The following is a 27,925-nucleotide window of genomic DNA, read 5'->3' as shown; positions in this document are numbered from 1 at the left end:
CTAAGCGTGGCCCTGACCTGGGGAGGGGGTAAGAGAGTGGAGCTTCCTGTCCCCCTGGACCAGCACTGGGCCCTTTTGGTCCCAGCAGAGGAGGAATTTCCCACGAGCCTCTGCTGAGAGACCGGTGGCCCAGAGAACAAACAGCAATCATCCCCGCCTGGAGGGGCTGCCTGCTCCTCCCAGCCAAGGCAGGGGCTGCGGAGGGTGTGGAATGGAGACAGCTGCTTCCAGCCCAGATAAGGCCGTGAGGCTCACATTTTCCATATCCAGGAAACTCCCGGCAGGTCCCATCCCCTAAGCTCTGGCCCTATGGCCTGGAGAGGTCTCTGGCTGACCCAGTGCATTGCCCCCCACACCACTCTGGGAGCTGCCATGCCAAGAGGGGAAACTGAGGTGCTGGAAGAGTCAGCACCCCACCAGAGCTTGTCCCGGGCCCCCGTGGTCTCTGTGGCCGTGCTGGCCCAGCCTGGGGCCCTCACAGCTAATATCCTGACACTTTTGTCTCTGAAAACCACCCAGTAAGGAGGAGGGGGTCTCCTGTCCTTTTAGAACAGTAGTCCCTGTCTGTCTGCTCCATCAGCCTGGCCACTCCCCGCCCAGGGGAACCCCGAGACCTGGAGGGATGAGCAGTCCTGGTCAGGGACAGAACTGGCCTCGAGCTCTGGACTTCTCCTTCTCCCCACCCCTCCACAAAATCCTACCCAGAGCCTGTCCCCTCTAGCCCTGCCTGGCCTGCCTCCCCTCCCCCTCCCCGGGCTATTTATAGGGCCTGGCTCAATGGTCTCCAGGACTTGAGGAGCCAGAGCTGCAGGGCTGAAGAGCTCACGGGCCTTCCCCAGGGGCCCCGGAGGCTGGGCAGTGTCCGCTTTCAGCCCAGCAAAAGGCCGTGTCACTCAGAGCGAGTGGTGGGGGTGGGGAGGCCAGGGCGAGGCAGGGGGCTGGCCTAGGGTCTGGGCAAGGGGCTCTCTGGAGCCTCTTGCAGTCTATAGACAAGCCAGACTCCCTCAGAAGCATTCTTGAGTCTCCTTGGGGCTGGGGCAGGCATGGGAGATCTCCGAGGGCACAAGACCATCCTTGGGAAGGCCTGGAGTGCTGAGGCCAGGCGGCCACCTCCCTTGGAAACTCCCAGAGTCTCCTTTCTCTAAGGAAACTGTCCCCCTGACCCTTGGATCTGCTCCAGCAACAGGTGGGTGAATAACTGAGGCTGCCATTCAAGGCCCGTCTAGGACAAGGCACAAACTCGCACATTTCTGCCATTGTGGCTGTTCTGGTCGCCCTGCCCAAAGCATCCTTTCCACTTGCCATCCTGTCTAACAAATTGCTGCTCCTTTTTCAGATCTTCAGTGCCCAGTTTTTTGGGGAGGTTGTTTTTTTTTTTTGGCCATGCAGCCTGGCATGTGGAATCTTACTTAGTTCCTTGACCAGGGATCAAACCCCTGCCCCCTACATTGGAAGTGTGGAGTCTTAACCACTGGACCACCAAGGAAGTCCAGAGCCCAGTTTAAATGCCACCTTCTCTGAGAAGTCATCCTTGGTGAAGCCTGTCAGCCTGCCTCGCTTCCACTCTCTGCCCCACTGTGTCCACTGCACAATCCACTCCTTCCCTGGCTCCTTGCTCCAATGCGGGATTTGTGCTTCTCTGGAGCAGTGATCTCAGTGATCTCAGTTTGGGGCTCCCGAGAGGGCAGAGCCCAAAGTCGCTCAGCCCTCTACTCCATCCATCCCCCAGCCCCAGGCACTGGATGAATGAGTGCAGGAACTAGTGATTGAACAGCGAATGGAGATGGAGAGAACCAGGGGGGGAAGGAAAGCAGGAAAGACGCCTTCTGTGTCTCCTGAGCCCTGAAGGACTACATGGTGTGCCAGTGGGCAGGAAGGTGGCAGGGGCAGCCCAGGCCAGGTTTCAGGGATGCTGTGCCGTCCTGGGCCACAGCCAGCTCGGTCACTCTCATTCTTTCCAGATCAAAATTCCCCCAGGGAACAGCCTGGAACCTGACACTGGCCCAGCGTGGAGGGGACCGGCTGGTGCTATTCAGGAGGAGGGCACAGGGAGGTAGGGCACCTGTCTCCAGCTCCAGGGACACCAGGCCAACAGCCCAGGAAGGGGGCTGGACACATTTTCACACACCGACTCCAGCTGCAGCCTTGCCCTTGGATGAAGGGCCACATCAGTAGGATGGGAACCCTTGGCTTAGGCCCTTGTCCAGACTCCCCAAGGACATCAAGCCCCTCAGGGCCTTAGTGGCTCCCTGCACTGTCCCCCCATCAGTTCTGACTCACCCCCATCCCATCCTCCAGCAACTTCCATCTCAGATATGCTCTAGGTGTATGATCTGTGTCCCAGCATCTGTGTCTGTTTCTGTAACTTTCTGTCTAGAGTCACCATAATTCTGTGTTTCTCTGTATTTTTTAAAGTATTTACTTATTTGGCTGTGCTGGGTCTCAGTTGCAGCATATGGGATATAGTTCCCTGACCAGCGATCACACCCGGGCCCCCTGCACTGGGACCACAGTCTTAGCCACTGGACCACCAGGGAAGTCCCTCTCTGTAGTTTTTGTTCTTCCTTTGGTCCTAATTCCCGTCTCTTTTTCCATCTCTGTCTCCCTGGACATGAAGAATAACTATGGAGTGGTGCATTCAGTCTGCAGTAAATAGATTTTTCCTGCCGCTGGGCCTGGGCTGGGAGAGGATGAGAGAGGACAGAACCCAGTGCCCCTGCTGCAGCCAGGCCTCACTGGTACCCTCGGCTGCTGCGTCTGAGCCAGACCTAGGTCAGCCCCACCGCCACGCGAGCAGACAGACAGGAAGAGGGCAGAGCTGGTCTGCGGCAGGAGGCCCATGTCAGTGGGCCAGATCCCTGAGTCTTCCACTCCTCTGGCCTTCTTCCTCATTCCCCTCCTAGCTGTGGAAAGTCACACCGCAGCCAGAGTTTGACTTCATGGCCCCCACTCCCATGTGCAAGCTGGAGTCACGTGTCATACACACACACACATACACACAGAGCATAGAGGAGTGGCCCAGAGCTTAGGACTCTGTGTCTCAGTAATGACATGGCTCACTTATCTTTGGACCTCAGTTTCCTTATCTGTAAAATGAGGATTTTAATAATAATAGTATTGTATCTGTGTCCTAGAATTGTTGTGCATGTGTGCGAAGTCACTTCAGTTATGTCCGACTCATTGTGACCCTATGGACTGTAGCCCGCCAGGCTCCTCTGTCTAAGGGATTTCCCACGGAAAATCTGACCCAGGATCAAACCTGCATTTCCTGCGGCTCCTGCATTGCAGGCAGATTTGTTACCGCTGAGCCACTAGGGCAGCCCCCTTAGAATTGTTATGCTCAGTCACTCAGTCCTGTCAGACTCTTTGTGACCCTGCCCGTCAGGCTTCTCTGTCTATGGGCTTTTCCAGGCAAGAATACTGGAGTGGATTGCCATTTCCTACTCCAGGCAAAATTGTTAATACGCATTAAATTTATTCATGTTTGCTAGGTCCTTACAAAGACCTTATGTCTGGCTCGTAGTAAGCACTCTATTTATCTATCTATTATTTAAATAAAGTTCATAAATATGCATACATGCATGCTTCACAGTTGACTCTCAATAAAAATTACAAGTTGCTTTCACCTTTATCCTATTGCCCTGGGTTGAGCCAGACCCTGGTCACCAGCAGGTCCAAACAAGCCTGATGTAAGTAGTTGTAATTCAAGTCTAGGAAGAACATACAGCTCTGGGTGTGTGCATTTCTCCAGATCTGCTTAACCACATGTCAGTAACAGGATCACACGTGGAGAAGTCACTTCGCTTCTGGTTAAAGACAGTTGAAACCATCTCCCTCTGCTCCAAAGACGTAGACATGAGATTGCTAAAAATTAACAAGGGGACGTGTTTGTAGACAAGAAACGGAGACTACTCCATAAAAGAAAGAAGACTGGAGCCTGCAGGGAGAGAAGGGGTCAAGGCTGTTCCCAGGGGCTGGGAAGAGAGCAGGGCTGAAGGTGGAGGGTGTGGGCCATGGTGTAAATGCTAAGCCAGGCTGGGACCTCAACCTGGCTGGTGTCAGAACCTAGGTTGCCAATTGTGATGATAAAGCAGGGCAGCTCTGTCCATCCTTCAAGGTGGTGGCAAAAACTGAAGCCACATGCCTATGGTTGGGCCCGCAGCAGAGCCACTAGACTCAAAGGGATTGTCCTAGAAATGTGTCATTCCCATGAGGTTGAAGGCCCACAAGTGGACACTTCTGAGAAAACCCTGGTGTGGAGCCCAGCCAGACCCAGACCAAGCTGAGGCCACTAGCATATGGCCTTGGGTTTTAGAGAATCTCTAGATAACCTCAGAAGGTCCCACTGGAACTGAGCCCAAACTGCCCACAGCAGAGACCTCAGCATCACACCCATCGTGGTTTGGTCTCCATCCCTCACTCTCCTGGTCTCTCTCTCCAGCTTCCTGTCAGTCCCAGACTGACCTTCTAAAACAAGAGTCCTTATCACAAGCTTTGCTTTTAAGAGGACTCTAAGACACTAAGTTTCTTGTCTTCTTCAGAAGGATCATAGAGATGCAGATGGTTTTTTAAATTGAGAAAAAGTTTATATTCATTAAATACATTCTGCAGATGTAAAATCAGTGGTTTTAATATATCATGATGGTGTGCAACCACCACCACTATTTAATTCCAGAACATTTTGATCACTTCAAACAGAAATCCTATACCCATTAGCAGCCATTCCCAATTTCACCACTAACCTACATTATGTCTCTATGAATTTTCCCAATCTGTACATTTAATATATTTGTTGTTGTTTTTCTGTCACTCAGTCACGTCTGACTCTTTGCGACCCCATGGACTGAAGCATGCCAGGCTTCCCTGTCCTTCACCATTAATATATTGGGTTGGCCAAAAAGTTCATTTGCATTTTTCTGTCCCATACATGGAAAGATACAACATGTGGTCTTATGTGTCTGGTTTCTTCCATCGGCATGTTTCCAAGGTTCCTTCATGCAACATGCATTGTGGTGCTTCAGTCCTTTTTATGGCTGAATGATATTCCATCATATGGCAGAGCAAAATAAGAAGAGCAGGTCTGAGCTGCAAGATAGTTTGATAATCAGTAGTAACAAAAACATATCATTTAGAAATACGAGAGTAAATATTTTAAAAATCAGCTTCAGAGTAAGTAAGAAAGTGATTGTCCACAGAGAAGAGGAAACAGAAAGAAAGGAACAACATACAGATCTTTTTCTAAACAAACCTCCTAGGAAACTATCTCATTCTTTATGTGCATGTATAGCAAATGGAAATAAAAACTAAAATAAGGAAAAAAGCATGATAAGTAGAAAATACAAAATAAGATATAAAAATAAGTCCAGATATATCCATCACAGTACATTTAAATGGCTTTAAATTACCTGTTAAGAAAACCAAACCTTTCAGAATGGATAAAATCCAATCTTATTCTATTAACAAAACCCAATTGTCTTCCATGAACACACCTAAGAAACAACTGGGGCTTCCCCGAAGTCTCAGAAGGGAAAGAATCCACCTGCAATGCAGGAGGTACAGGAGATGGGGGTACAATCCCTAGGTCAGGAAGATCCCCTGGAGGAGGAAATGGCAGCCCACTCTAGTATGCTTGCATGAAAAATCCCATGGACAGAAGAACCTGGCGGGCTACAGTCCAAAGGGTTGCAAAGAGACAGGCATGAATGAGTGACTGACCATGAGCACGAAGAAGCAACTACAACATGGAATTACTGACATAGGAAGGATGGGAAAAAAAATATCCTTCCCAAGCAAGAACAAAAGAGACAGGAAAGCTGGTGAGGCAATAGTGGCGTCAGAAGATAAACTCAGGCCTTGTGGTTCACAGTGACTGTAGTGTGGTGGGGTTGCTTTATCTAGGAAGGTCTGAGAAGGCCTGTCCAAAGAAGGCGAAATTTGTGTTGAAATCTATAAAGTACGACGGTAGCTAAGACCTGTGTGGGAAAGAACATTCCAGGCAGAAGGAGCAGCACGAGCAAAAAAGCGTGAGCCTGGATCCAGTTTGGAGTGTTAAAGAGCTGAGAGGCCAGTGAGGCTGGAGCGCGGCACAGAGATGGGCACAGGCTTGAGGAGTCAGACCAAGAGGGACCCACACGAGGGGCGGGGCCACACGAGGGGCGGGGCCAGGTGAAGCGTGGCTCTGAGTGCAGTGGTGCAGGTGTGAGAGCTCTGAGAGTTTTCAAGCAGAGGGCGGACCGGGTGTACTTTACTGCCACGTGGAAGGTGGTTTTAACAGGGCCAGCGTGGAGGTGGGGATTGCAGTTAGGTGTGTACCTAATTCAGCCCTGAAGCGGGGAACGCCAAAACTGGAAGAACTACAAGGAGAAGTTGAGAAATCTATTAATCATAGCGGGAGGGTTTTAAACTCTGAGTGAGGGAGCGTCTCTCAGTCCTGCCCGTGTTGCCCCGTGGCTCCCACTTTCTCCCCAGCCCTCCGCGGCCATCCCTCACACGCCTTACCCCACGTCTTCATGTCACCTCCCTTTTCTTCCCAGATCCTCCAGCCCCTCCTTGTCCCCGAATGTCCCTGCTGGTTCTCTCAGGTCCTAACATCGGTCCAATGGCTCCCGCCCCCCTCCAGCCTTCCTGGCCTCTTCCGGGCTCTCCTAATTCACCTCTTTCTTCCTACATCCCCCCTCCCGCGTTTGGAATCTCAGCCCCTCCCATCCCCCTGGTTTCTTCCAGTTCCTGTCTCTCTCTAGTAACTCAAATCCCCAAACCATATCCAGTTCTGCTTAGTAGCTCTCCTAGTCCCCGCCTCACCTCCCAGACTCTCAGTTCTTTTAGCCCCGGCCCAGAGCCCCACCAACTTCCTCCCATTTCCCAGAGTCCCTCTGGGTCTCCTGCTTTGGTCCAGTCTGGTTGGAGACTCATTGTCTGGTTCCTTGTATGGGGCTAGGAGCATCTTTATTTATCTCCCGTTATTTTCCATTATTTCTCACTTCCTAGAGGGGCCCGCAAGGCTGTATATTGTCACCCTGCTTATTTAACTTATTTGCAGACCACATCATGAGAAACGCTGGGCTAGATGAAGCACAAGCTGGAATCAAGATTGCCAGGAGAAATGTCAATAACCTCAGATACGCAGATGACACCACCTTTATGGCAGAAAGCAAAGAAGCACTAAAGAGCCTCTTGATGAAAGTGAAAGAGGAGAGTGAAAAAGTTGGCTTAAAACTCAACATTCAGGAAACTAAGGTCATGGCACCTGGTCCCAACACTTCATGGCAAATAAATGGGGAAACAGTGGAAACAGTGAGAGACTTTATTTTTGGGGGCTCCAAAATCACTGCAGATGGTGACTGTAGCCATGAAATTAAAAGACGCATGCTCCTTGGAAGTATGCTGTCTAGGTAGACAGCATATTAAAAAGCAGAGACATTACTTTGCCAACAAAGGTCTATCTAGTCAAAGCTATGGTTTTTCCAGTAGTCATGGTTGGATGTGAGAATTTGACTGTAAAGAAAGCTGAGTACTGAAGCATTGATGCTTTACAACTGTGGTGTTGGAGAAGACTCTTGAGAGTCCCTTGGACTGCAAGGAGATCCAACCAATTCATCCTAAAGGAAATCAATACTGAATATTCATTGGAAGGACTGATGCTGAAGCTGAAACTCCAATACTTTGGCCACCTGATTCGAAGAACTGACTCATTTGAAAAGAGCCTGGTGCTGGGAAAGATTGAAGGTGGGAGGAGAAGGGGACAACAGAGGATGAGACGGTTGGATGGCATCACCGACTGGATGGATAGGAGTTTGAGCAAGCTCCCCGAGTTGGTGATGGACAGGGAGGCCTGGCCTGCTGCAGTCCATGCGGTCGCAAAGAGCCGGACATGACTGAGCCACTGAACTGAACTGAGAGGGGCCCTTCGGGCTTCCTAGGTGGTGCAGTGGTAAAGAATCAGCCTGCAATGTAGGAGATGCAGGAGGTTCAATCCCTGGGTCGGGAAGATCCCCCCCGGAGGAGGAAATGGCAACCCACTCCAGTATTCTTGCCCTGGGAAGTCCCATGGACAGAGGAACCTGGCACACTGCAATCCATGGGGTCACAAAGAGTCAGACACAACTGAGCATGCGCGCGCACACACACACACACACACACACACACACACACACACACACACAGAGGGGCCCGTTTATGGAGACTCTCAGTTGGCCAGATATGAGTAAAACACACACATCGTTTCATGCCACCTTCAGTGACCCCTGGACCCAGAGAGGAGGAAAGGCAAGGTCCCCCAGGTTACCTTTCATTTCGCATTGCAAACAGGATGAGAGCCTGCTGACCACAGGGTGGGGGCAGGGCCCACCCTGGCAGTCAGGGAGCTCCCAGTCCAGCCAGGGGTGGGTCCCAGCAGCTGTCATGGCACAGACCCAGACAGAGCTTGGGGCTTGCTGCAGCAGGTGGTTATGGAGGGAGTCCAGCGGGATCTGGTTTTGGTAGGGCTATGATTTATGAAGATGACCAGCCCTGGCCACGCCCCTTTCCCATCTCTCCTATCTTTCACCTCCTGCAAACTCCTCCCAGCACTTCCATCTCTTCCCAGACCTCCAGGCCTTCTTAGCCCCACCCATCCTCTCAGTTTACCTGCCTGCTGAGAAGCCTGTATGCAGGTCAAGAAGCAACAGTTAGAACTGTGAAACAACAGACTGGTTGCAAATCGGGAAAGGAGTACATAAAGGGTGTATATTACCACTCACCCTGCTTATTTAACTTATATGCAGAGTACATCATGCAAAATGCCAGGCTGAATGAAGCACAAGCTGGAATCAAAATTGCCAGGAGAAATATCAGTAACCTCAGATACGCAGATGACACCACCCTTATGGCAGAAAGCAAAGAAGAACTAAAGAGCCTCTTGATGAAAGTGAAAGAGGAGAGTGAAAAAGTTGGTTTAAAACTCAACATTCAGAAAACTAAGGTCATGGCACCTGGTCCCATCACTTCATGGCGAATAGATGGGGAAACAGTGAGAGACTTTATTTTTTGGGGCTCCAAAATCACTGAGATGGTGACTGCAGCCATGAAATTAAAAGACGCTTGTTCCTTGGAGGAAAAGCTATGAGCAACCTAGACAGCATATTAAAAAGCAGAGACATTACTTTGCCAACAAAGGTCCGTCTAGTCAAAGCTATGGTTTTTCCAGTAGTCATACATGGATGTGAGACTTGGACCATAAAGAAAGCTGAGAACTGAAGAATTGATGCTTTTGAATTGGTATTGGAGAAGACTCTTGAAAGTCCCTTGGACTGCGAGGAGATCCAACCAATCAATCCTAAAGGAAATGAGTCCTGAATATTCATTGGAAGGACTGATGCTGAAGCTGAAACTCCAATAATTTGGCCAACTGATTCAAAGAACTGACTCATTTGAAAAGACCCTGGTGCTGGGTAAGTTTGAAGGTGGGAGGAGAAGGGGACAACAGAGGATGAGATGGTTGGATGGCATCACCAACTCAACAGACAAGAGTTTGAGTAAGCTCTGGGAGTTGGTGATGGACAGGGAAGCCTGGCCTGTTGCAGTCCATGGGTTCGCAGAGAGTCAGACACGATTGAGTGACTGAACTGAGCCGATCCTCCCAGTCCCTCCAATCTTCCATAGGGTTTCCTAGTCCCTGCTCCACCCCCGTTTTCCCTCCCATCCCTGCCATTTCCCCCAATGCTCCACACTTGCCTTCCATAAGGCCAGGGTACTGGGATCCCAGAGGACTGGGTTAAGAACTGATGTGCTCAAGTGTAACAGGAAAGTACTCAAGGTGAGGGAAAGGACCACCATACAGGAGCATGATAAATGTTTCTGAGGCTCACACAGGAGTTGGATTAGTCTCTGTTTCCACCTGTCAAAATGGAGAGAACTCCTAACACCAAGCACTGGGTAGAGTCTTCAGATGGGTCATGCATGTATTGCAACAAAATGAAAGGCAACCCATAGAATAGGAGAAAATATTTGCAAACCGTGTATCTGATAAGGAGTTAATATCCAAAAAAAGATAAGGGATGTATACAACTCAGTAGCAAAAGACCCAAATAACCCAACTGTAAAATGGGCAAAGGACCTGAATAGAATTTTTTCCAAGGAAGACATACAAATGGCCAATATGAAAAGATGCTTGACATCACTAATTATTAGAGAAATGCAGGTCAAAACCACAGTAAGATACCATCTCACACCTGTTAGAATGTCTGTTATCAAAATGACTTGAGACAACCAGTGCTGATGAGGATGCTGGAAAAAGTGAATTCCAGCACTCTGTTGGTGAGAATGTAAACTGGTACAGTCACTTTGGAAAACAGTACGGAGGTTCCTTTAAAAAATTAAAAATAGAGCTACACTATGACCCAGCAATCTCACTTCTGGGAGATTCATATCCAAAGAAATAAAAGCACTATCTTTAAGAAATAACTGTACTCCCATGTTCATTGCAGCATTATTCATGGTAGCCAAGATATAGAAAGAAAGTAGGTCTCTGTTGACAGATGAATGGATAAAGAAAATTACACACTCACACACATGCACACACACACACCATGAAATATTATTCAGTCTTAACAAAGAAGGAAATCCTGCCATTTACAGATTCATGGATGAACCTGAAGGGCATTATGCTAAGTGGAATAAGCCAGACAGAGATAGACAAGTACTGTATGATATCACTTATGCATTAAAAAAAAACAAAAGAAGACTCAGAATAGAATGGGCTTCCTTGTTGGCTCAACAAAGAATCCGCCTGCAATGCAGGAGACCTGGGTTTGATTCCTGGGTTGGGAAGATCCTTGGAGAAGGGCATGGCTACCCACTCCAGTATTCTGGCCTGGAGAATTCTATGGACAGAGGAGCCTGGCAGGCTACAGTCCATGGGGTGGCAAAGAGTCAGACACAACTGAGTGCCTTTCACTTTCACAGAATAGAATGGTGGTTGCCAGCGGCTGGAGAGAGGGGGAAATGAGGAGAGGCTGGTAAAAGGGTACAAACTTTCAGCTGTAAGATAGTTAAGTTTTGAGGATCTAATGTACAGCATGGTGACTATAGTAGATCACATAGTTTCTGTATTTAATCTCTTAGCAAATCTTAAGCTTTCTCACAGACACACCAAAAAGATAATTATGTGAGGTGATGAAAGTGAAAGTCGCTCAGTCATGTCTGACTCTTTGCGATCCCATGGATTATACAGTCCATGGAATTCTCCAGGCCAGAATACTGGAGTGGGTAGCCTTTCCCTTCTCCGGGGGATCTTCCCAACCCAGGGATCGAACCCAAGTCTCCTGCATTGCAGACGGATTCTTTACCAGCTGAGCCAGAAGGGAAGCCTATTTGAGGTGAAGGATATGTTAATTGACTTGACTGGGGGAATCCTTTCACCATGTCCATGTATATCAAATAATGTACATTTTAAACACATTAATATTACAGTTTAATTTGTCAATTACACCTCAGTAAAGCTGGTGAGGAAGGGAATAAAGATCATGCATTAGAGGCAGAGCTAATTCGTCATAGAGTAAAGTCTGCCTATCCTAACAAAGCATAAAAAAATCTCTGAAAGGATAAACAGAGTCACAAGTTAGTTAAGTGCATGACAGAACAAAATCCAACACTTTTTCAAGGAATACAATAAAACGCAGCACACAAAATTCAGCAACATAAAATTCACCATATTTAGCACCCATTAGAAAATCACAGGACATGTAACAAAACACAAAAATCGGGCACATACCTAGGAGAACAACCAAATGAGGAACAGACCCAGAAATGACAGAGATGATGGAATTAGTAGTTAAAGACTTTAAAACCATTATTTTAAATGTTAAGACTATAATCAGGGAAAATTTGGACATGATAAGGAGAAAAATAAAAGATATACAAAAGAGACCAAAGTGGAACTTCTAAAGCTTAAATACATAGTGTCCAAAATGAAACATACACTGGATGGGCTTAAGAGCAGATGAGATACTACAGAAGAAAAGATCATTTGACCTTGAAGAAATTGCAATTATAAGCTACCCAAGATAAAGAATGACAGGAAAAGTCACTGAAAAAGAAGTGAGGAGAGTTGTGGTGGGCTGTAGAACAATATCAAATAATCTAACATATTCCAATTACAAACTGGAATCCCAGAAGAGGAGAAAATTCAACAGAAAAACTATTTGAATAAACCGGGGCTTAAATTTTTCCAAATTAGATGGAGACTGTAAAAGCTTAGACTATAAATGCATAGAATCTCAACAAAACCCAAGCAAAGAAACAAAGAAAAACCACACCAAGGCACATCACAATCAGATTTGTTAATACCAATAATAAAAAGAAAATCTTAAATGTTGCTGAAGAAATTCAACTTCTAACCAAGAGAGAATAATAAGGATTGGATTTACTCTTACTGAAATAAGGGGGACTCCCTTGGCAAGGACTAGTTAGATGAGAAACAAAAGCAAAATGATAAATGGAATTTTGTGAAAAATAAAAAATTCTGATCTACAAAAGATGTCATTAAGAAAAATGAAAAGGCAAGTCATATTTGCAAAGCACATTATCCAGTAAAGGACTTGTGTGTAGAATGTACAAGGAATTCTTAAAGCTCAATAAAAACAGCTTACTTTTTTTTCATGGACAAAAGGTTTGAACAGACACTAGACCAATGAAGATATATGAATGGATAATAAGCAAATAAAATGACATGTCAGCAAAGAAGATACGTGAGTGGATAATAAGCAAATAAAATGATGTTCAACAATATTCGACCTTAGGGAAATACAAATTAAAACCACACGGAATAGAAGTGAGCAGTGGGGCCAGCTGATAGTAAAGGTGCTGAGAGGCTGTGTGCAGAGCAGGTTGGACTTGGATCTCAGCTAAAGGACAGTATTCCAGTTACTGAACTTTCAGTAAATGGACCTTCTTCAAATAAAGGTTTTTTCCTTGTGTGAAAAATGAACTTTTGCCTAGTCATTCTCTTGAATTACCACGAAAAAATTTCCAGTTCAACCAAGATAAAATGAATTTTTCCACACCTAGAAATATCTGGGGTCTATTTGCTCCACTAAAATTACACATGGAATTCAAAGAAATGGAGCAGGTTCTGCACCTTCCATTTCTTCCAAGCTCAAACCTTTCAGTGGATATTTGAGGAATAATGATGAGGCTATTGGATTTGAAGATATTTTTAATGACATATCACAAAGGGAACTAATGGGAGAACTACACTTGATGATGGAATATAAACTTGATTTCCTGTAATACAGTGTGTGCTGTTCGTGAAAACAGAGGAGCTGCAGCTTATTTATAGTTGTCTATTTACTATAATTTGATGTACGCAACATTAAAAGTACTGACACATGGGGGAAAAACCCATATACACATACCCTAGAGTGGATAAAATTTTAATAACTGGCAATACTAAGTGTTGTCAAAAATGTAGAGCAACTGGAACTTTCATTCATTCTGTTGAAAATGCAAAATGATGCAGTCACTCTGGAAAATAATTTGGTAGTATGTTTATGTGTATATATGTATATCAAGTTAACTGTATACTTATCATAAGACACAGAAATCCCACCTTAGATATTAAGAGGAACAAAAGCATGTATCCACACAAAGACATGTATACAAATGTTTACAGTTGCTATATTCATAATGATAAAAATTTGGAAACAAGACAATTCCATCAATGAATAAATAAATTATAGTATATAGATACAATGGACACTGCTCAACTATAAAAAGAAATAACTAGCAATACATGCAACAATATGAGTGCTTGTCCCAGGTTTTATGCTAAGTGAAAGAAACCAAGTATGAGTGATTACTTGTGTGATTCTGTTTATAATCTGTAAATCCTCAAAACATGATTCCTTTGGTGGAGGCAAACATCCAGGGATAGAAATCAGACTGGTGGTTGCTAAGGGCCAGAAGTAAGGGGTGAGGCAAAGGGCACAACAAACCTTTTCAGTCGACAGAAATGTTCTTTATCCTGATCATGGTGTTGCTAGATGATGGTATATAGTAAAATCGGTGAATTTTACTTTATGTAAATTTTACCCCAATGAATCTGATTTTTCGAATAGAATGCCTGAGAAACTTGTCGGCCACCACTGGTTTTGATGGTGAAGGGAAGATATAGTTTGCTGCACTAGAAACTGGCTCTCCTAAAATCTGCTGAGAGAAAGGGATGTGAGACTTGTCTGTGGATTAGACGTGAGCCATCGGAGAGGAATTGATGCTTTTAAACTGTGGTGTTGGAGAAGACTCTTGAGAGTCCCGTGGACAGCAAGATCAAACCAGTCAATCCTAAAGGAAATCAGTCCTGAATATTCATTGGCAGGAATGTTGCTGAAGCTGAAGCTCCAACACTTTGATCACCTGATGCGAAGAACTAACTCACTGGAAAAGACCCCGATGCTGGGAAAGATTGAAGGCAGGAGGAGAAGGGGACGACAGAGGACGAGATCCAAATGGCATCATCGACTGGATGGACAGGAGTTTGAGCAAGCTCCCGGAGGTGGTGATGGACAGGGAAACCTGGCATGCCGCAGTCCATGGGGTCGAAAGATTCGGACACGACTGAGCGACTGAACTGAATGGGGAGAGGGACGGGAGGAGGGCACGGCGACCCACTCCAGTATTCTTGCCTGGAGAATCCCATGGACAGAAGAGCCTGATGGGCTGCAGTCCAGTGGGTCGTAGAGTCGGACACGACTGAAGCGACTTAGCACGCACACTCACACGGCACCTCTATGCAGAGGGAAGACCTGCATAGAGCGGTAATATTAATAAAAACCTGTCCAAGAGCGCCACCTGGAGGGGAGCTGAGACTTAGCAGCAAGAAGCTGAAGCCTAAGGCTACCTGTGGGCCTAGGGTCAGGGGTCCCTCCAGACCAAAGGTGAGACTTGTGAGTGAGAGACCCCGGTAATGGTGTGGGCTGCAGGGTTGGGAAGAACTTTCAAGAGTCACTAGATTAAGAGTCAGCTTTCTACACCTAGCAAGCCTGGGGAGATGTGTGGCAGGTCACCCAGTACTAGTTAGAATTTGATTTTTTTAAATTTTTATTAGTATTCTTTTTGGCTGTACCACAGGGCATGTGGCATGACCAGGCATGGAACCCAAGCCAGGGATGGAACCCCACCAGAGTTCCAGAGTTCCCCGACCAGGGATGGAAACTGAACCCCCCCAGCCCTGAGAGTCTTAACCATTGGTCTGCCAGGAAGGTCCCCAAAGCTGATTTTTAGAGTAGAACGCGTGACAGACTTGCTCCTCTCTCTCCCCTATTTCAACTCTGGAGGAAGCAAAAGCAGTCCAGTGAGTGAGTAAGGAAGAGGATCTCAGGATGTGTGAGCAGAGGGGGAGGGGAAGCAACATTCATCCCCCATACAGAGTCCCTCCCACATACAGACACACAGACTCACATGGACTTTTTCCCGCTGTGTGCTGTCTACCCAAAATAGATCAGGAAGGTGCAGAAGAGATGTTTTTAACCTTAAATGAAAAGTTTATTAAGTTTTTTGGCTTATACTCTTTGTACATCTTTTTTTTAATTTATTTTTTATTGAAGGATAATTGCTTTACAGAATTTTGCTGTTTTCTGTCAAACCTCATCATGACTCAGCCATAGGTATACATATATGCCCTCCTTTTTGAACCTCCCTCCCATCTCCTTCCCCTTGCTACCCCTCTAGGTCGATACAGAGCCCCTGTTTGAGTTTCCTTAGCCATACAGCAAATTCCCATTGGCTGTCTATTTCACATATGATAGCGTAAGTTTCCATGTTACTCTTTCCATATCTCTCACCCTTCTCTTCCCCTTTGTACATCTTTTATTTAGGTAAAATACACATAACATCCAATTTCTCATTTTAACCATTTTAAAATGTAGAATTCAGCAGGACTGAATTGTTGCATACCCAATTGGGGATTGTTGTGTACTCATCTCCGGAACCCTTTCATCAAGCCCAACTGAAACCCCATGTCTGCTAAACAAAAACTCCCCATTACCCCGCCCCCCTACCCCCACCCACTGCCCCTGCCCCCAGGAAGCACCATTCTACCCTCCATCTCTGTGAATCTGACCACTCTGTATGGCTCTTAAAACTGCAATTACTGAAATGAGACTTTTATAACTTGAAGTGACCCTGGAAATTTTGCCAGTGCAGTGTCCAGAAAAGACATGGGCCTTCAATTCAAAAGGGTGATGATAAACCAGTCCCAGAGAACAAGTCCGAATGGGGACTGGCTGTTCTCTGATTTCCTTGACCACCATGAAAGGAAACTCTGGTCTTCAGCATCCAGGACCCTGAAGGAAGTAGGCAGACACTGGCTCCTGCCTGCTGGAGTCGCTTTTCTGGGTGGCTGGTCTTGGATGGGGCTGGGGTCAGGATTGCGGCCAGGCCGCCACCAGGGGGCGTAGCAGGGAGCTTGATGAGCCCCAGAGCCATAGGGGCCTCAGGGGCCCAAGCCAAATTGCTGCACGATGCAGAATTACCAGCACTTAGGTTTCCCTGGTGGCTCACATGGTAAAGAAACTGCCTGCAATGCGAGAGACCTGGGTTTGATCCCTGGGTGGGGAAGATCTCCTGGAGAAGGGCATGGCTACCCACTGCAGTATTCTTGCCTGGAGAATCCCATGGACAGAGGAGCCTGGTGGGCTACAGTCCATGGGGTCACAAAGAGCTGGACATGACTGAGCAAGCATCACTTTCACGTTCAGGTCACCGATTCCCAAGCTGATGGACTTTATAGTTGATTATACTGTTCTGCTATTAGCTGTTACTTCAGTAAACATCTGTCGTTCTTCTTGGACTTGTGTTTCTCTAAAGTTACTTAATTATTCAGTCACAGGCAGGTCATCAATTACATGGGTGAGTGACAAGGTTAGGTTGTGACTTAGAAGGGTTTAATAAGTCATACGAGAGAAATGTCTTTTGGAAACGACTTTTTGAAATGGAACAGTTAGACCACCTCTAGAGCTGTCATCAGGGGTGACCCAGGTCACATTCGTTCAGTGGGTTGGACAACATGGAGTGGAAGATCTTGGGGAGGAAGAAAAGAAGCTTCTATGCTGGACGATATGGTCACCCTTAGATTATAATAACATGCATAGTGCTAATATAACCATTGTTCTGTGTGTATGTTTTATTCCTCACTGCTGCTGCTGCTATTGTATTTTGTTCCTCACTACTGTATAAATAGTTGACAATGCTATTTACTTTAAAAAAAAATCTAGGTAGCGCAGTGGTAAAGAATTAACCTTCCAATGTAGGGGATGTGGGTTTGATCTCTGGTTGGGAAACTAAGATCCCACATGCCATGGAGCAACTAAGTCTGTGTGCCACAACTACTGAACCAGTGCCTCAACTTGAGAGCCTGTAAGCTGCAAACTACAGAGCTCGTGTACCACAACTAGAGAGAAGTCTTTGTGCCATAACAAAAGATCCCACATGCTGCAACTAAGACCCGATGAAGGCAAAAATAAATAAAGTTGTCTTTTAAAAATAATGAGGCTGATCAAAATACAGCAAGATCAGTCTCAAGATGATTGTCTGAGCTGATTGTGCTGTTCTGCATGTGGCCCCCCACCTGCCTGTGCACCCCTAAAACTCCTCTTTAAAAGCTCTTGCCCCCAGATCAACAATGGTGAGTTGGTTCTTTGGGACATGAGCCTACCTTCTTCCCAGGATTGCTGGCTTCCTCAATAAAGCTATCTTTCCTTTTACCCAACACTTGTCTCTCAATATTGATTTCTTGAGCAACAAACAGTTGAACCTGAGTTTGGTAACCAGATAGGGACCCTGCAACCCTTGCCAGTGCTGATTGTTTCCTGAATGTTCATGAAACAGGAACCATAGGCACCCAACAGCATTGCAGGGACATTCAGATCAGACAGTGATTGTGGAAATGCTGTGAAAATTGAAAAGCACTAGATAAGAATGAGCTTTAATAAAGACCTGAAAAGCTAAGCATAAAAATGGATACAACATACAAAAGATGAGATAAAATCTGAAATGAGACACTTGTCAGAAGTCCTGAGATTTTATTAATTTATATCTATTGGGGAAAAAACCCTAGGTAGAACTATATGCACAAAATTTCAAAAGACCAGAAGCAATCCATGTCAACAGCACGGGCTCAGGAATTTATTCATACTCCCCGTCTAAAACACATCATGTTTCCTTGTGACTATAAAAATAGCACATGGTCTTTGTAGAAAATCTGAGAAATAGGGGACAGCATAAAAAGGAAAATAAAAATCACCCATAATCCCACCACTTAGAGATCACTATTAATATTTTTGGTATATCTCTCCTATGCTTAAAAAAAAAAAACCTATACTTGTATTTTATCGTGATTGATATCACACTAAACATAGTTTTGTGTCCTGCCTTTTTCGCTTAGCGTTGCATCAGGGACATTTCTCCAGGACATTACAGATGCTTTGTGACTATGAAGGTCATAATCACTTCTGGTTCAGCCCTACATGAGAACCAAGGTTTCATAGCAGGCTGAGCACCATGCTGCCTGGATGGGGAAAATAAAGGAGAACCAGAAAAGCAGATGTGGGAGATTTGAGTCCATAACACCAACAGATTAGGAGCTGAGCTCCTGTGGGAAGGAGTTCTGGCTCTGAGCGGCTCTGTCTACACGTGGGAACCTCCCTGCTTTGCTGGAGGACCTGTTGGCGGATTTCATTCATCGGAGATCAGGCCTGGCCAGCTTCAGTGGCAGGTGGCTTTGACATGAAGGTCAGCCAGGATAGAAAGCATTTCTGGGGGACTTCCCTGGTGGTCCAATGGTTAAGACTCTGCCTTCTAGTGCAAGGAGTATGGGTTTGATGCCTGGTCAGAGAAATAAGATCTCACATGCTGCAGGGCGTGACCAAAGATTAAAAATAAATAAACAAATCTTGTTAAAAAAAAAAAAAAGCCTTTCTGAGCTGACACTGATAGTCAATGGAAATCGCGGCTCTGTCTGCTCCCTGGCACCTTTCTGGCAGCAAAGTTAGCAAGAGTCAGGGTCCCTGAGTAAGAACCTGCTCTGAGTGGCTTTGGGCTTTCAGCTCCACAGCTGACTGAGACTCAAAAAGCAAAACCAAACCGCAAAAAAACAGAAATCACCCCTGGATATTTGGCAAAGATAGCACTTTAAAGTAACTGGGGTCTTCGCATGACGTCCTGGGCATTGCTGAGGTGTCACGTTGGTGTGAAACCAGCAAAAAAGGAGAGAGAGGAGGAAAAGGGGTGAGGGTAGGGGATGCCCCGAGTGTCATTCTGTGAAGACCGGATTGTCAGGTTCAAAGTGCTCCTGGTTTTCTTTCTCTGGAGAGCGCTGCTTACATCATGGGGTAAGCGATGACAAAATAGTTAAGCTCTGAATCGATCAGCTTTCTGTACTTCCTGTAAATTTCCCGCAGTGTCCTGTCCTCTTCATTCGTCTCGTATCTGTTCGTATAAATTCTCACCTGTGCCGACAGAGAAACACACCTGCACACACGCACCCTATGACTACATCACCCAGGCCCTGAAGACAAGCCAAACGAGGTACCCGTACAATTGTCAGCGGAATCAGGAAAAGCCCACACCCCACTATTAATGCTAAGGATGATTACTACTAATTATTAATCCTAAGCTCCAGATTCTCTTGGAAATTAGCAATTTCACAGAAGGGACAGACTTGTGAGACGTCCAACCCCCATGCCGGGCTCAGCCCTGACCTTCATCCCAGGACTGGACACCTGCCCCCCAGGAGCCCCTGGGCCCCTTCCCATGGGTGGAACCCACCCCAGGGTGCTCTTACCTTGAGTGTGCGCAGGGCACACTGCCCTTCCTCCCGGCTCTTTAGGATCCGCTCCACAAACTTAACATCGAGGAAAGCCCAGATTTTGAAATAAAACAACTTCCTGCAGGATAAGATGAGGAGGTGCAGCTCTTCATCCAGAGACTCGTGGTTGTTGTTGAATTCAAAAGTTAGTTTCTGGAAAAGCACCAATGGGGCAGACGATGTGAACAGAGATGCTGGGACTTAGCTAGATCATTTCATAGCACTTTCATGATCCAGCACCTGGTGGCCGTGGTGGTTCAAGTGTTTTATTTATTTATTGGCCATGCCACGCGGCACATGGGAGCCTAGTTTCCCTGATCAGGACCAGGGCTGGAACCCATGCTTCCTGCAGTGGAAGCAGAGTTTCAGCCACTGGCCCACAGGGGAAGTCCCCTCCAGTGCCTCAGATAAGGGACACTGGACACGCAGTTGTCAGAGGAAGGGGTTTGGGAATGCAAGTGATCTCATCCAGGTTTCCAAAACTTGAAGTTTTGAGGCAATGTACCTAGAGTCTGGAGACCAAGGTGGTGTTCCTGGCCCTGCAGTGGACCGGCCAGGTGACTATGGGCAACACCAAAAGCCCACTTCAGGGCTGCGTGAGCATAAATGACCCCTTCACACTTTGTCATCCCTCACCGTAAGTACTGGTGTTTCTTAATGTATAAGTTTATTAATAAATTTATTAATTTATCATTTATTTATTATATAATTATAAATTTATAAATTAAGTGGTATAAATTAATTAATTTACTTGACTGCACTGGGACTTAGTTGTGGCATGCACATTCTTAGTTGCGTCATATGGGATCTAGTTCCCTGACCATGGATCGAAGCTGGGTCCCCTGCATTGGGAATGTGGAGGCTTAGCCACAGGACCACCAGGAAAGTCCCAGTAGTGGTATATATACTCCTGTATATCCATCCTCACAGCCTTGTGTGTGGTCCTTGTCATTCAGTCGCTCAGTTGTGTCTGACTCTTTGTGATCCCCTGGACTATAGCCCACCAGGCTCCTCTGTCCATGGGATTCTCCAGGCAAGAATACCAGAGTGGGTTGTCATGCCCTTCCCCAGGGGATCTTCCCAACCCAGGGATCAAACCTGCATCTCCTCTGTTGGCAGTCATGGATTCTTTACGGCTGAGCCACTTGAGAAGACTGTGAGGTCCTTGGTAGGGGACAAAATGATGCTGATTTTATAGATGGGGAGCTGCCAGATTAGAGAGTAGTCCACACCTCTGAGCTCTTCGGTAACTTGGGTCAGGTTTGGTTTTTTGTCTGGTTTGGAGTCGCACTGTGTCCTGTGTGCTGCTGTGTCAGGTGGATGAGTGGAAGGGGCTGCCGACTGGCTGGTCACTGGTGGAGGCACTTGCATGCTCAGACCTCAGAGTTCTGAGCCAGGGATATAGGTACTTTCCTTGGTGGACAGTCAAGCAAGAGTGGGTTTCATGTACAGGAAGTAAGTAGTAGCTTTTGTCTTCTGCTGTGGTCTTGGGGACCAGGAGAGGCGTAGTTTGGTGACCTTTCTCAGAACCTCAATTTAAGGCTTCCCTAGTAGCTCAGATGGTAAAGAAGCTGCTTGCAATGCAGGAGACCTGGGTTTGATCCCTGGGTCGGAAAGATCCCCCGGAGGAGGAAATGGCAACCCACTCTAGTATTGTTGCCTGGAGAATCCCATGGACAGAGGAGCCTGGGAGGCTACAGTACACAGGGTCACAAAAGAGTCAGACATGGCTGAGCGTCTAACACTTTCAACTTTTGAGAGCAGGCAGTAGGAACCAGAGGGGTGGCCACTCCTCCCAGGCCTCCCGGCCCTCGGGTCATACCTACCTGCAGAGTGTGCCGGAAGGTGGGCAGGAGATCCGTCAGCGTGGGTCTCATGGACCAGTCGGGGTCACTGAAATAGCAGCTTCTCAGACTGATGCTCCTGATGGGGATCTCCTGCAAGAGGATCCGGGCCAAGCGCTCGTACTTCAGGACCCGTTCAAAGAAGAAGTTGACCTTCAGGCTGGTGGTGTGCCTGGCCAGCTTGGCCCAAGACATGCCCCAGATGACCTGCCCATGGGGGTCATGAATGTGGCACTTGATGTTCATGGTCCGGAGGGGGCCAGCGTTGTTGTCGCACAGGTTCTCCAGCAGCTCGTCAGAGATGCAGTTGTAGTTGAGGGTCAGGGACACCAGGTTGCGGAATGTGGCCATGGTCTTGTTGAACTGGGGACTGCTGTAGACGGCAAGGTGGTGGCTGAAATAGTCCTCGATGTTGAGCTCCGACACCGTGCTCTCATTCCTTAAGTAGCTCAGGGCATTGAGGATGTGGCAGCCTTGCTCCGTGGTGAGCCTGGCCCCCTTCAGGCTGAGATAGTTCAGATGTTTGCCCATCTTCTTCAAGAAGAAGCTCAAGCTTTTCATGAATGAGCTCCTGATGCTGTTCCTCCAGACCGGGCGGTCCAACTCGAGATGCTGGATGGAGAGGGATTTCAGACGGTTGTTACTCTTGCCCAGACATGAGAGGAGGCCTCGCATGGTGACCTGGAACTTCTTGGTCAGGACAGCGTTGTAAGGATTCAGGAATTTGATCTCCAGGTGCTCCAGGTAACGACCAAATTTCTTAACATACCAAAGGGCCGACTCGAACTCAGACGCATGTACCCTGGAAGGTCTCCCACTGAACGTGATGGTCCTGTATCGCCAGAGGTTAGCCGAATACATTAACTGGTTCCAATTCCTGCAGACAAGGGCCGCTCTGGACCTGTCCCTGTCTCCCAGCCACCAGAAGACACGACGCAGGCACACATCGGGCAGGGTGGCCCAGCAGCTCTGGTCTTGAAGCTGGATCAGTTGGTCTTCTTCGTCCATTGGGGGACCAGGATGTCCACTGCAGCTGCGTGGTGGGCAGGGCTTCCAAAAATGAGGAAAGAAAAGCAATCACTTGTTTTCTGCGGGGAGTGAAAAGGAAGACCATTACCTGCCAAACACATATTAAACCTAATGCAATGAACTTGCTCTGCGGCCCCATGTGTCAGTACCGGGCTGGTGCATGGGGGACAATGATAAGTAAACCATACAGTGTACACCAACAAGGATTCACAGCCCAGAAGAAGTCTAGTGGGGACACAGACCAGGACTCAGTTACAACACTGTGGGAGACAAGAAAAGGCTCAGGTATACTTGTGGTGCCTTTGCCTCTGCTCAATCACTTCAGTCGTGTCTGACTCTTTGCAACCTCACGGACTATAGCCTACCAGGCTCCTCTGTCCGTGGGATTCTCCAGGCAAGAATACTGGGGTGGGTTGCCATTTCCTCCTCCAGGGGATCTTCCCGACCCAGGAATCAAATCTGCATCTCTTGCATCTCCTGCATTGGCAGAAGGATTCTTCACCCACTGAGCCACCTGGGAAGCCCATTCATGGTGCAGGGTAGCACAAACAAAGCATGATTAATTCTTTCTGGGTAAGAAGTAGTAGAGAGGGCTCTTTGGAGGAGGTGGCATCTTGGCTAAGGTTTGCAGGGTGAATATCTGTTTGCAAAGCAGAGAGGTTGTTGGTGGAGGATCTGGTATACTCTGGGAAGAAGGAACAAGATGGGCGAAGCCACAGGATATGAGCATATGTGATGTGTTCATATTCAGGGAATTAACAGTTGTTTGAAGCTTCATTTGTGACAGGCAAGGAGTATGAACCTGGATTTGGGGCAGTGGGAGGTGCTGGCTCAAGGGCATCATTCAAGATGCTCTGAATGATGTGATAAAGGCTGTGTCCTAGAGGAATTCTGACATCTTCTCTGGATGAATCACTGTGTTGAGCGACACTGCTGATGGCTGTGTCTCTATTCAGGGCTTCCCAGGTGATACCAGTGGTAAAGAACTCGCCTGCCAATGCAGGAGACATAAGAGACATGGGTCAGGAAGATCACCTGGAGGAGGGCATGGCAACCCACTCCAGTATTCTTGCCTGGAGAATCCCATGGACAGAGGAAGCTGGAGAGCTACAGTCCATGGGGTCGCAAAGAGTCAGACACAACTGAAGCAACTAGTCGTGCACACACGTGTCTCTATTCAAAAGGCACAGCTGCAGAACAAAGGTGGAGAACCTTGGCTGACATCAGGGCAGGTCTAAGGATCACATGCCCAGAAGTGGTGTGGACAGTCTTGAGGTAAAGAAAGAATACTCTGGGGGAGTGGAGGCAGGATGGTCTAGAGCAGAGTCCAGGCTTGAAGTCTGGGACTAGGGCAGCATGATAGTGGGAATCGGGGTGAATTGTGAGTTTTTTTAGTGGACATGATTTGGCAACTGGTGAACAGGGAAATGGGAGGACTGGAAGGTCTCTGACTTGATTGAATTGCAGGTGGTACCCTGGTCAAGCTAGGGAGTCCCAGGGAAGAACGGGGCTAAGGCCCTACCAGATACACTGAGCTCTCAGTCAGACTTTTTATAGTCATTTGCTGTAATCTTCATGGCTTTGCTTTCAAAGCTTCCCCTGTCTGATAACTACGCTCCTTTTCTCTGCTGCTGCTGCTAAGTCGCTCCAGTTGCGTCCGACTCTGTGCGACCCCATAGACGGCAGCCCACCAGGCTCCCTCGTCCCTGGGATTCTCCAGGCAAGAATACTGGAGTGGGTTGCCATTTCCTTCTCCAATGCATGAAAGCGAAAAGTGAAAGCGAAGTCGCCCCATGGACTGCAGCCCACCAGGCTCCTCCATCCACGGGATTCTCCAGGCAAGAGTACTGGAGTGGGGTGCCATTGCCTTCTCCGCTCCTTTTCTCTACCTCTCCCCAACCCTCCATTTTTAAGGTTTAAGCCCTATGACTCCATAAAGCTTTTATTGATTTCTTTATTCATTGTGGCTCATAAAAACTCAGAGCTGGAAGAGACCTGAGAATTGAATTTTTTTTTTAACAGATGGAAACTAGGCACAGAGAGGTGAAGGGGCTTGCCTATGGTCACACAGTAAGTTAGTAATAGGACCCAGACTAGACCTGGGCTTTCTTACTTTCTCTTGTACCTTTTTCCTGCCTCTACTTTGCAGGCCTTGGATGCAGAGGGACGAGTTAGTCATAATTTTCAGTTCAGGACAGACATTTGTCTGTGCAAGAACTCTCTTTGATTTTATGACTCTGTGTGACCCCCATGGACTATAGCCCACCAAGCTCCTCTGTCCATGGGATTTTCCAGGCAAGAATACTGGAGTGGGTAGCCATTCTCTTCTCCACGGGATCTTCCTCACCTAGGGATCCAACCTGGGTCTCCTGCATTGCAGGCAGATTCTTTACTGTCTGAACCACAAGGGAAGCCCATTTATTCATTTATTCCCTTTTAACTCAATGTCCCACTTCACCGTTCCCCACCATAGGCAACTATTCCAGTGTGTTTGATGTGCTTCATTTTGTTTGTGTGTGTGTTTGCCAAATGTGTGTTCCATGTCTGTAAGCATCACTCACGTTGCCCTGTGTACATCTCACACTGCATCTGTCATCTGAGTAGACCCAGTGGTGGATAGTCTCCTATTCATTCTCCCCATGAGGGGCCCCCAGACCTCTTCCAGCTCTCCTCAACACCACAGTGGTGATAAGCATCCTCAAGTGAGATCCTGTAGGTTTCCGCCATGCCTTTATCCTCACTACCCTATCATCACCTGCTGAACAATTTGGTCCCTTCCTCCAGCTGGTCCTCCCATCTCCCACCCAGATAGACCTCTGCATGGAAACTAGTAGCAGCCTATCCCCACCCAGGATACAGGGCTCTGGTGGATTCAGCCTTCCCCCTTCTCTCCCTTCTCAGTGTCGAAGCCTTTCTCTTCTATGAAACCCACACACTCCTTGGGATGAGGAACAGCCTCATTCTTATTTTGAGGAAGTATTTTAACTAATGAAGAAAAAAGAGTGTGTCTTTCATCACATATAAACTGTCTGGGGCTAGGGGACCCCACAGCACTTAGTATAGAGCAAGGCACCTATAACCCAGAGACTGAACCTAGGTTTCCTGCATCTCAGGCAGATTCTTTACCATCTGAGCTGTCGGGGAAGTCCAAGAATACTGGAGTGGGTAGCCTATCCCTTCTCCAGTAGATCTTCCCAACCAAGGAATTGAACTGGGGTCTCCTGTGTTTGAGGTGATTCTTTATCAGCTGAGCTACCAGGGAAGCCCTAAGAGGTGCACAAGAAAAGCTGAAACCAGGGAATTCCATGGGGGTCCAGTGGTTGAGTCCTGGTTCCCACTGTAGGGGGCGCAGTTTCCATCCCTGGACAGGGAACTAAGATCCCAGAAACCTCACAGTGCTGCCAAGGAAAGAAAAGAAAAGAAAAAGGCTAAACCAGTTCAAAAGCTAATTGAAGTCCTTTACCCCAACAAGGTAACCGGGTCAGAATAGTTATCAGACACTTTAAACCATAGGGTGGGGCTGGAAGAACTTCTTTGGTGGGTTGGGAATGGTGTTGCAAGCCTTCCAAAAGTCATGTCATTACCTGGAACCTACCCTACCCCTCAAGAGACAGTGTAGATTAGCGGGTTAGATTCTGATTCTGTCAATTGCTGTATGTAATTTTGTGTGTGTATTCTCTGTAGTGTCCAGTCTCTTTGCGACCCCATGGGCTGTAGTCCATCAGGCTGTTCTGTCCATGGGATATTCCAGGCAAGAATGCTGGAGTGGTTGCCATTTCCTACTCCAGGGGATCTTCCCCACCCAGGGATCGAACCGGCGTCTCATGTGTCTCCTGAATGGGCAGGCGGATTTTTTACTACTAGCACCACCTGGGAAGCCCCTCCACATCTGTTGATATGGGTAATTGTTCCTTTCTCCTAGTGTTGGGGGGATTAAATGGGCTGATAGATGGAAAACACTTGAACAGTGCCTGGCATACAGTAAATGTTACTCAAGTGTTTGCTGCCATCAAAAAGTTGGTGCCAACCGTTCTTCTAAATAACATCCCTATAAGGAAGGTATTTACGAATGGAGAAACAGGTGTTGGAAGGTTAGGAAAATGAGATGGGTAAGTGGGGAGCAGGATTCGAACCCAGATGCGTGAACTTAGGCTGGGTTCACCACGTCACACAGCTGCCGAGCCTGGGAGGAAACCTGGGTGTTCCATCACCCGGGGTGTGGAGAGGGCCCAGGAGCCTCCCGGGGGCAGCGGGTGAGGAGGGGCGCCCACTCCGCCCCGCGCGCGTTACCCGTTCGCAGGGCCCTGCTTCTCAGGCTGCAGGAACCGCGAGCACCTCGCCTGCTCGGCCCGCGCCGCCTCCGCTCCGACGCCAACTCCGCCGGCGGCCCCGCCGAGGCTAGAGGCCCAGCGGCCCGCCGCCTTTGTGACGCGCCACCTGCGGGGGTCTGCTCATCCCCACGGCCGCGGGGCCCAGTCCCGGGGTGATCGCGCAGGTCGAGGGGCCAGACAGGTCCCCCAATCCCGCAGACGGCCGGGGAGGCGCCCTGGCCAGGGGCGGGAGGCAGGAGGCTGGGCCCCACAGCCCCTGCCCCGTGCCCGGCCCCTCTGCACGCCGTCTGCCCAGGTTGTGCAGGCCCGATCGTTCACCACCTTTCCTGTCCTGATCCAGCCCCAGGTTCCTGTCCATTCCCGGGGACCCTCTCTGGGAAGCCAAAGCCACTGCCAACCCAGCCTTAGTGTTAGTCGCTCAGTCGCTTCTGACTCTTTGCGACCCGTGGACTGTAGCCCGCCAGGCTCCTCTGTCCATGGGGATTCTCCAGGCAAGATTACTGGAGTGGGCTGCCGCGCCCTCCTCCCGGGGATCTTCCCTACCCAGGGATGGAACCTCTGTCTCCTGCCCTGCAGGCGGATTCTTTACCGTCTGAGCCACCAGGACCCAAAGAAGGCCTTAAGCAGACCTGACTCAGCCAACCTGACAAAGCTTGAGAAAGGTCACACTTCTGCAGTTTTGGGTGGTTGGGGGGGCACCCAAGCACCCACTGTCCTGGGCTCTGTCCTCCCTAGTGGGAGCTGGTGCCCTAACGGGTCTCCTCACAGGCCAGGCAGAAATGTTAGGGCTGTGCTTTTTGCAGGGAGGGGGCTGCTTCTCTGGGTGTCTCCCAGCTGCTCCCCCTGCCAGCAGCCTCCACTGGCACCTCTTCATGCATTACCTG

The 27,925-nt window shown here is 48.0% G+C and overlaps 2 protein-coding genes and 1 pseudogene across 12 annotated transcripts in view; 2 read left to right on the top strand and 1 right to left on the bottom strand.

The window, feature by feature from the left end:
- Window positions 1–372: 372 nt before the first annotated feature.
- On the top strand, window positions 373–13,266 carry LOC145540402 (proteasome maturation protein pseudogene; annotated as a pseudogene).
- Window positions 13,267–19,143: 5,877 nt separating this feature from the next.
- FBXO39 (F-box protein 39) lies at window positions 19,144–27,089 on the bottom strand. Of its 2 annotated transcripts, none has more exons than XM_081579839.1 (4): window positions 27,001–27,089; window positions 21,664–22,769; window positions 19,814–19,990; window positions 19,144–19,478 (listed from the first exon to the last, which is right to left on the bottom strand). In XM_081579839.1, exons 2-4 carry the CDS (start codon window positions 22,687–22,689, stop codon window positions 19,350–19,352), a joined length of 1,332 nt encoding a protein of 443 aa, XP_081435965.1. In that variant the 5' UTR covers window positions 22,690–22,769; window positions 27,001–27,089; the 3' UTR covers window positions 19,144–19,349. The 2 variants fall into 2 exon arrangements, with proteins under 2 accessions (XP_081435965.1, XP_081435966.1); XM_081579840.1 differs by having other exon boundaries at window positions 21,664–22,731.
- Window positions 26,884–27,925, top strand: part of SLC13A5 (solute carrier family 13 member 5) — a 60,284-nt gene continuing 59,242 nt past the window's right edge. For 4 of the 10 annotated variants that reach the window (XR_014079491.1, XR_014079487.1, XR_014079490.1 and 1 more), the window contains exon 1: window positions 27,185–27,387. The gene's annotated coding sequence lies outside the window, so the exon portion shown is untranslated. Of the gene's footprint in view, window positions 26,964–27,184; window positions 27,388–27,925 lie in introns of those variants that run through there. The other 6 variants (XR_014079488.1, XR_014079486.1, XR_014079489.1 and 3 more) reach the window with 4 other exon arrangements.

The sequence above is a fragment of the Giraffa tippelskirchi genome, chromosome 3 (genome assembly GCF_054371585.1).
Source record: "Giraffa tippelskirchi isolate mGirTip1 chromosome 3, T2T-mGirTip1v1.2.pri, whole genome shotgun sequence".
NCBI lineage: Eukaryota > Metazoa > Chordata > Mammalia > Artiodactyla > Giraffidae > Giraffa > Giraffa tippelskirchi.
Note: the sequence above shows the minus strand (reverse complement) of the source record. Positions and strands in the feature narration are given on the sequence as shown.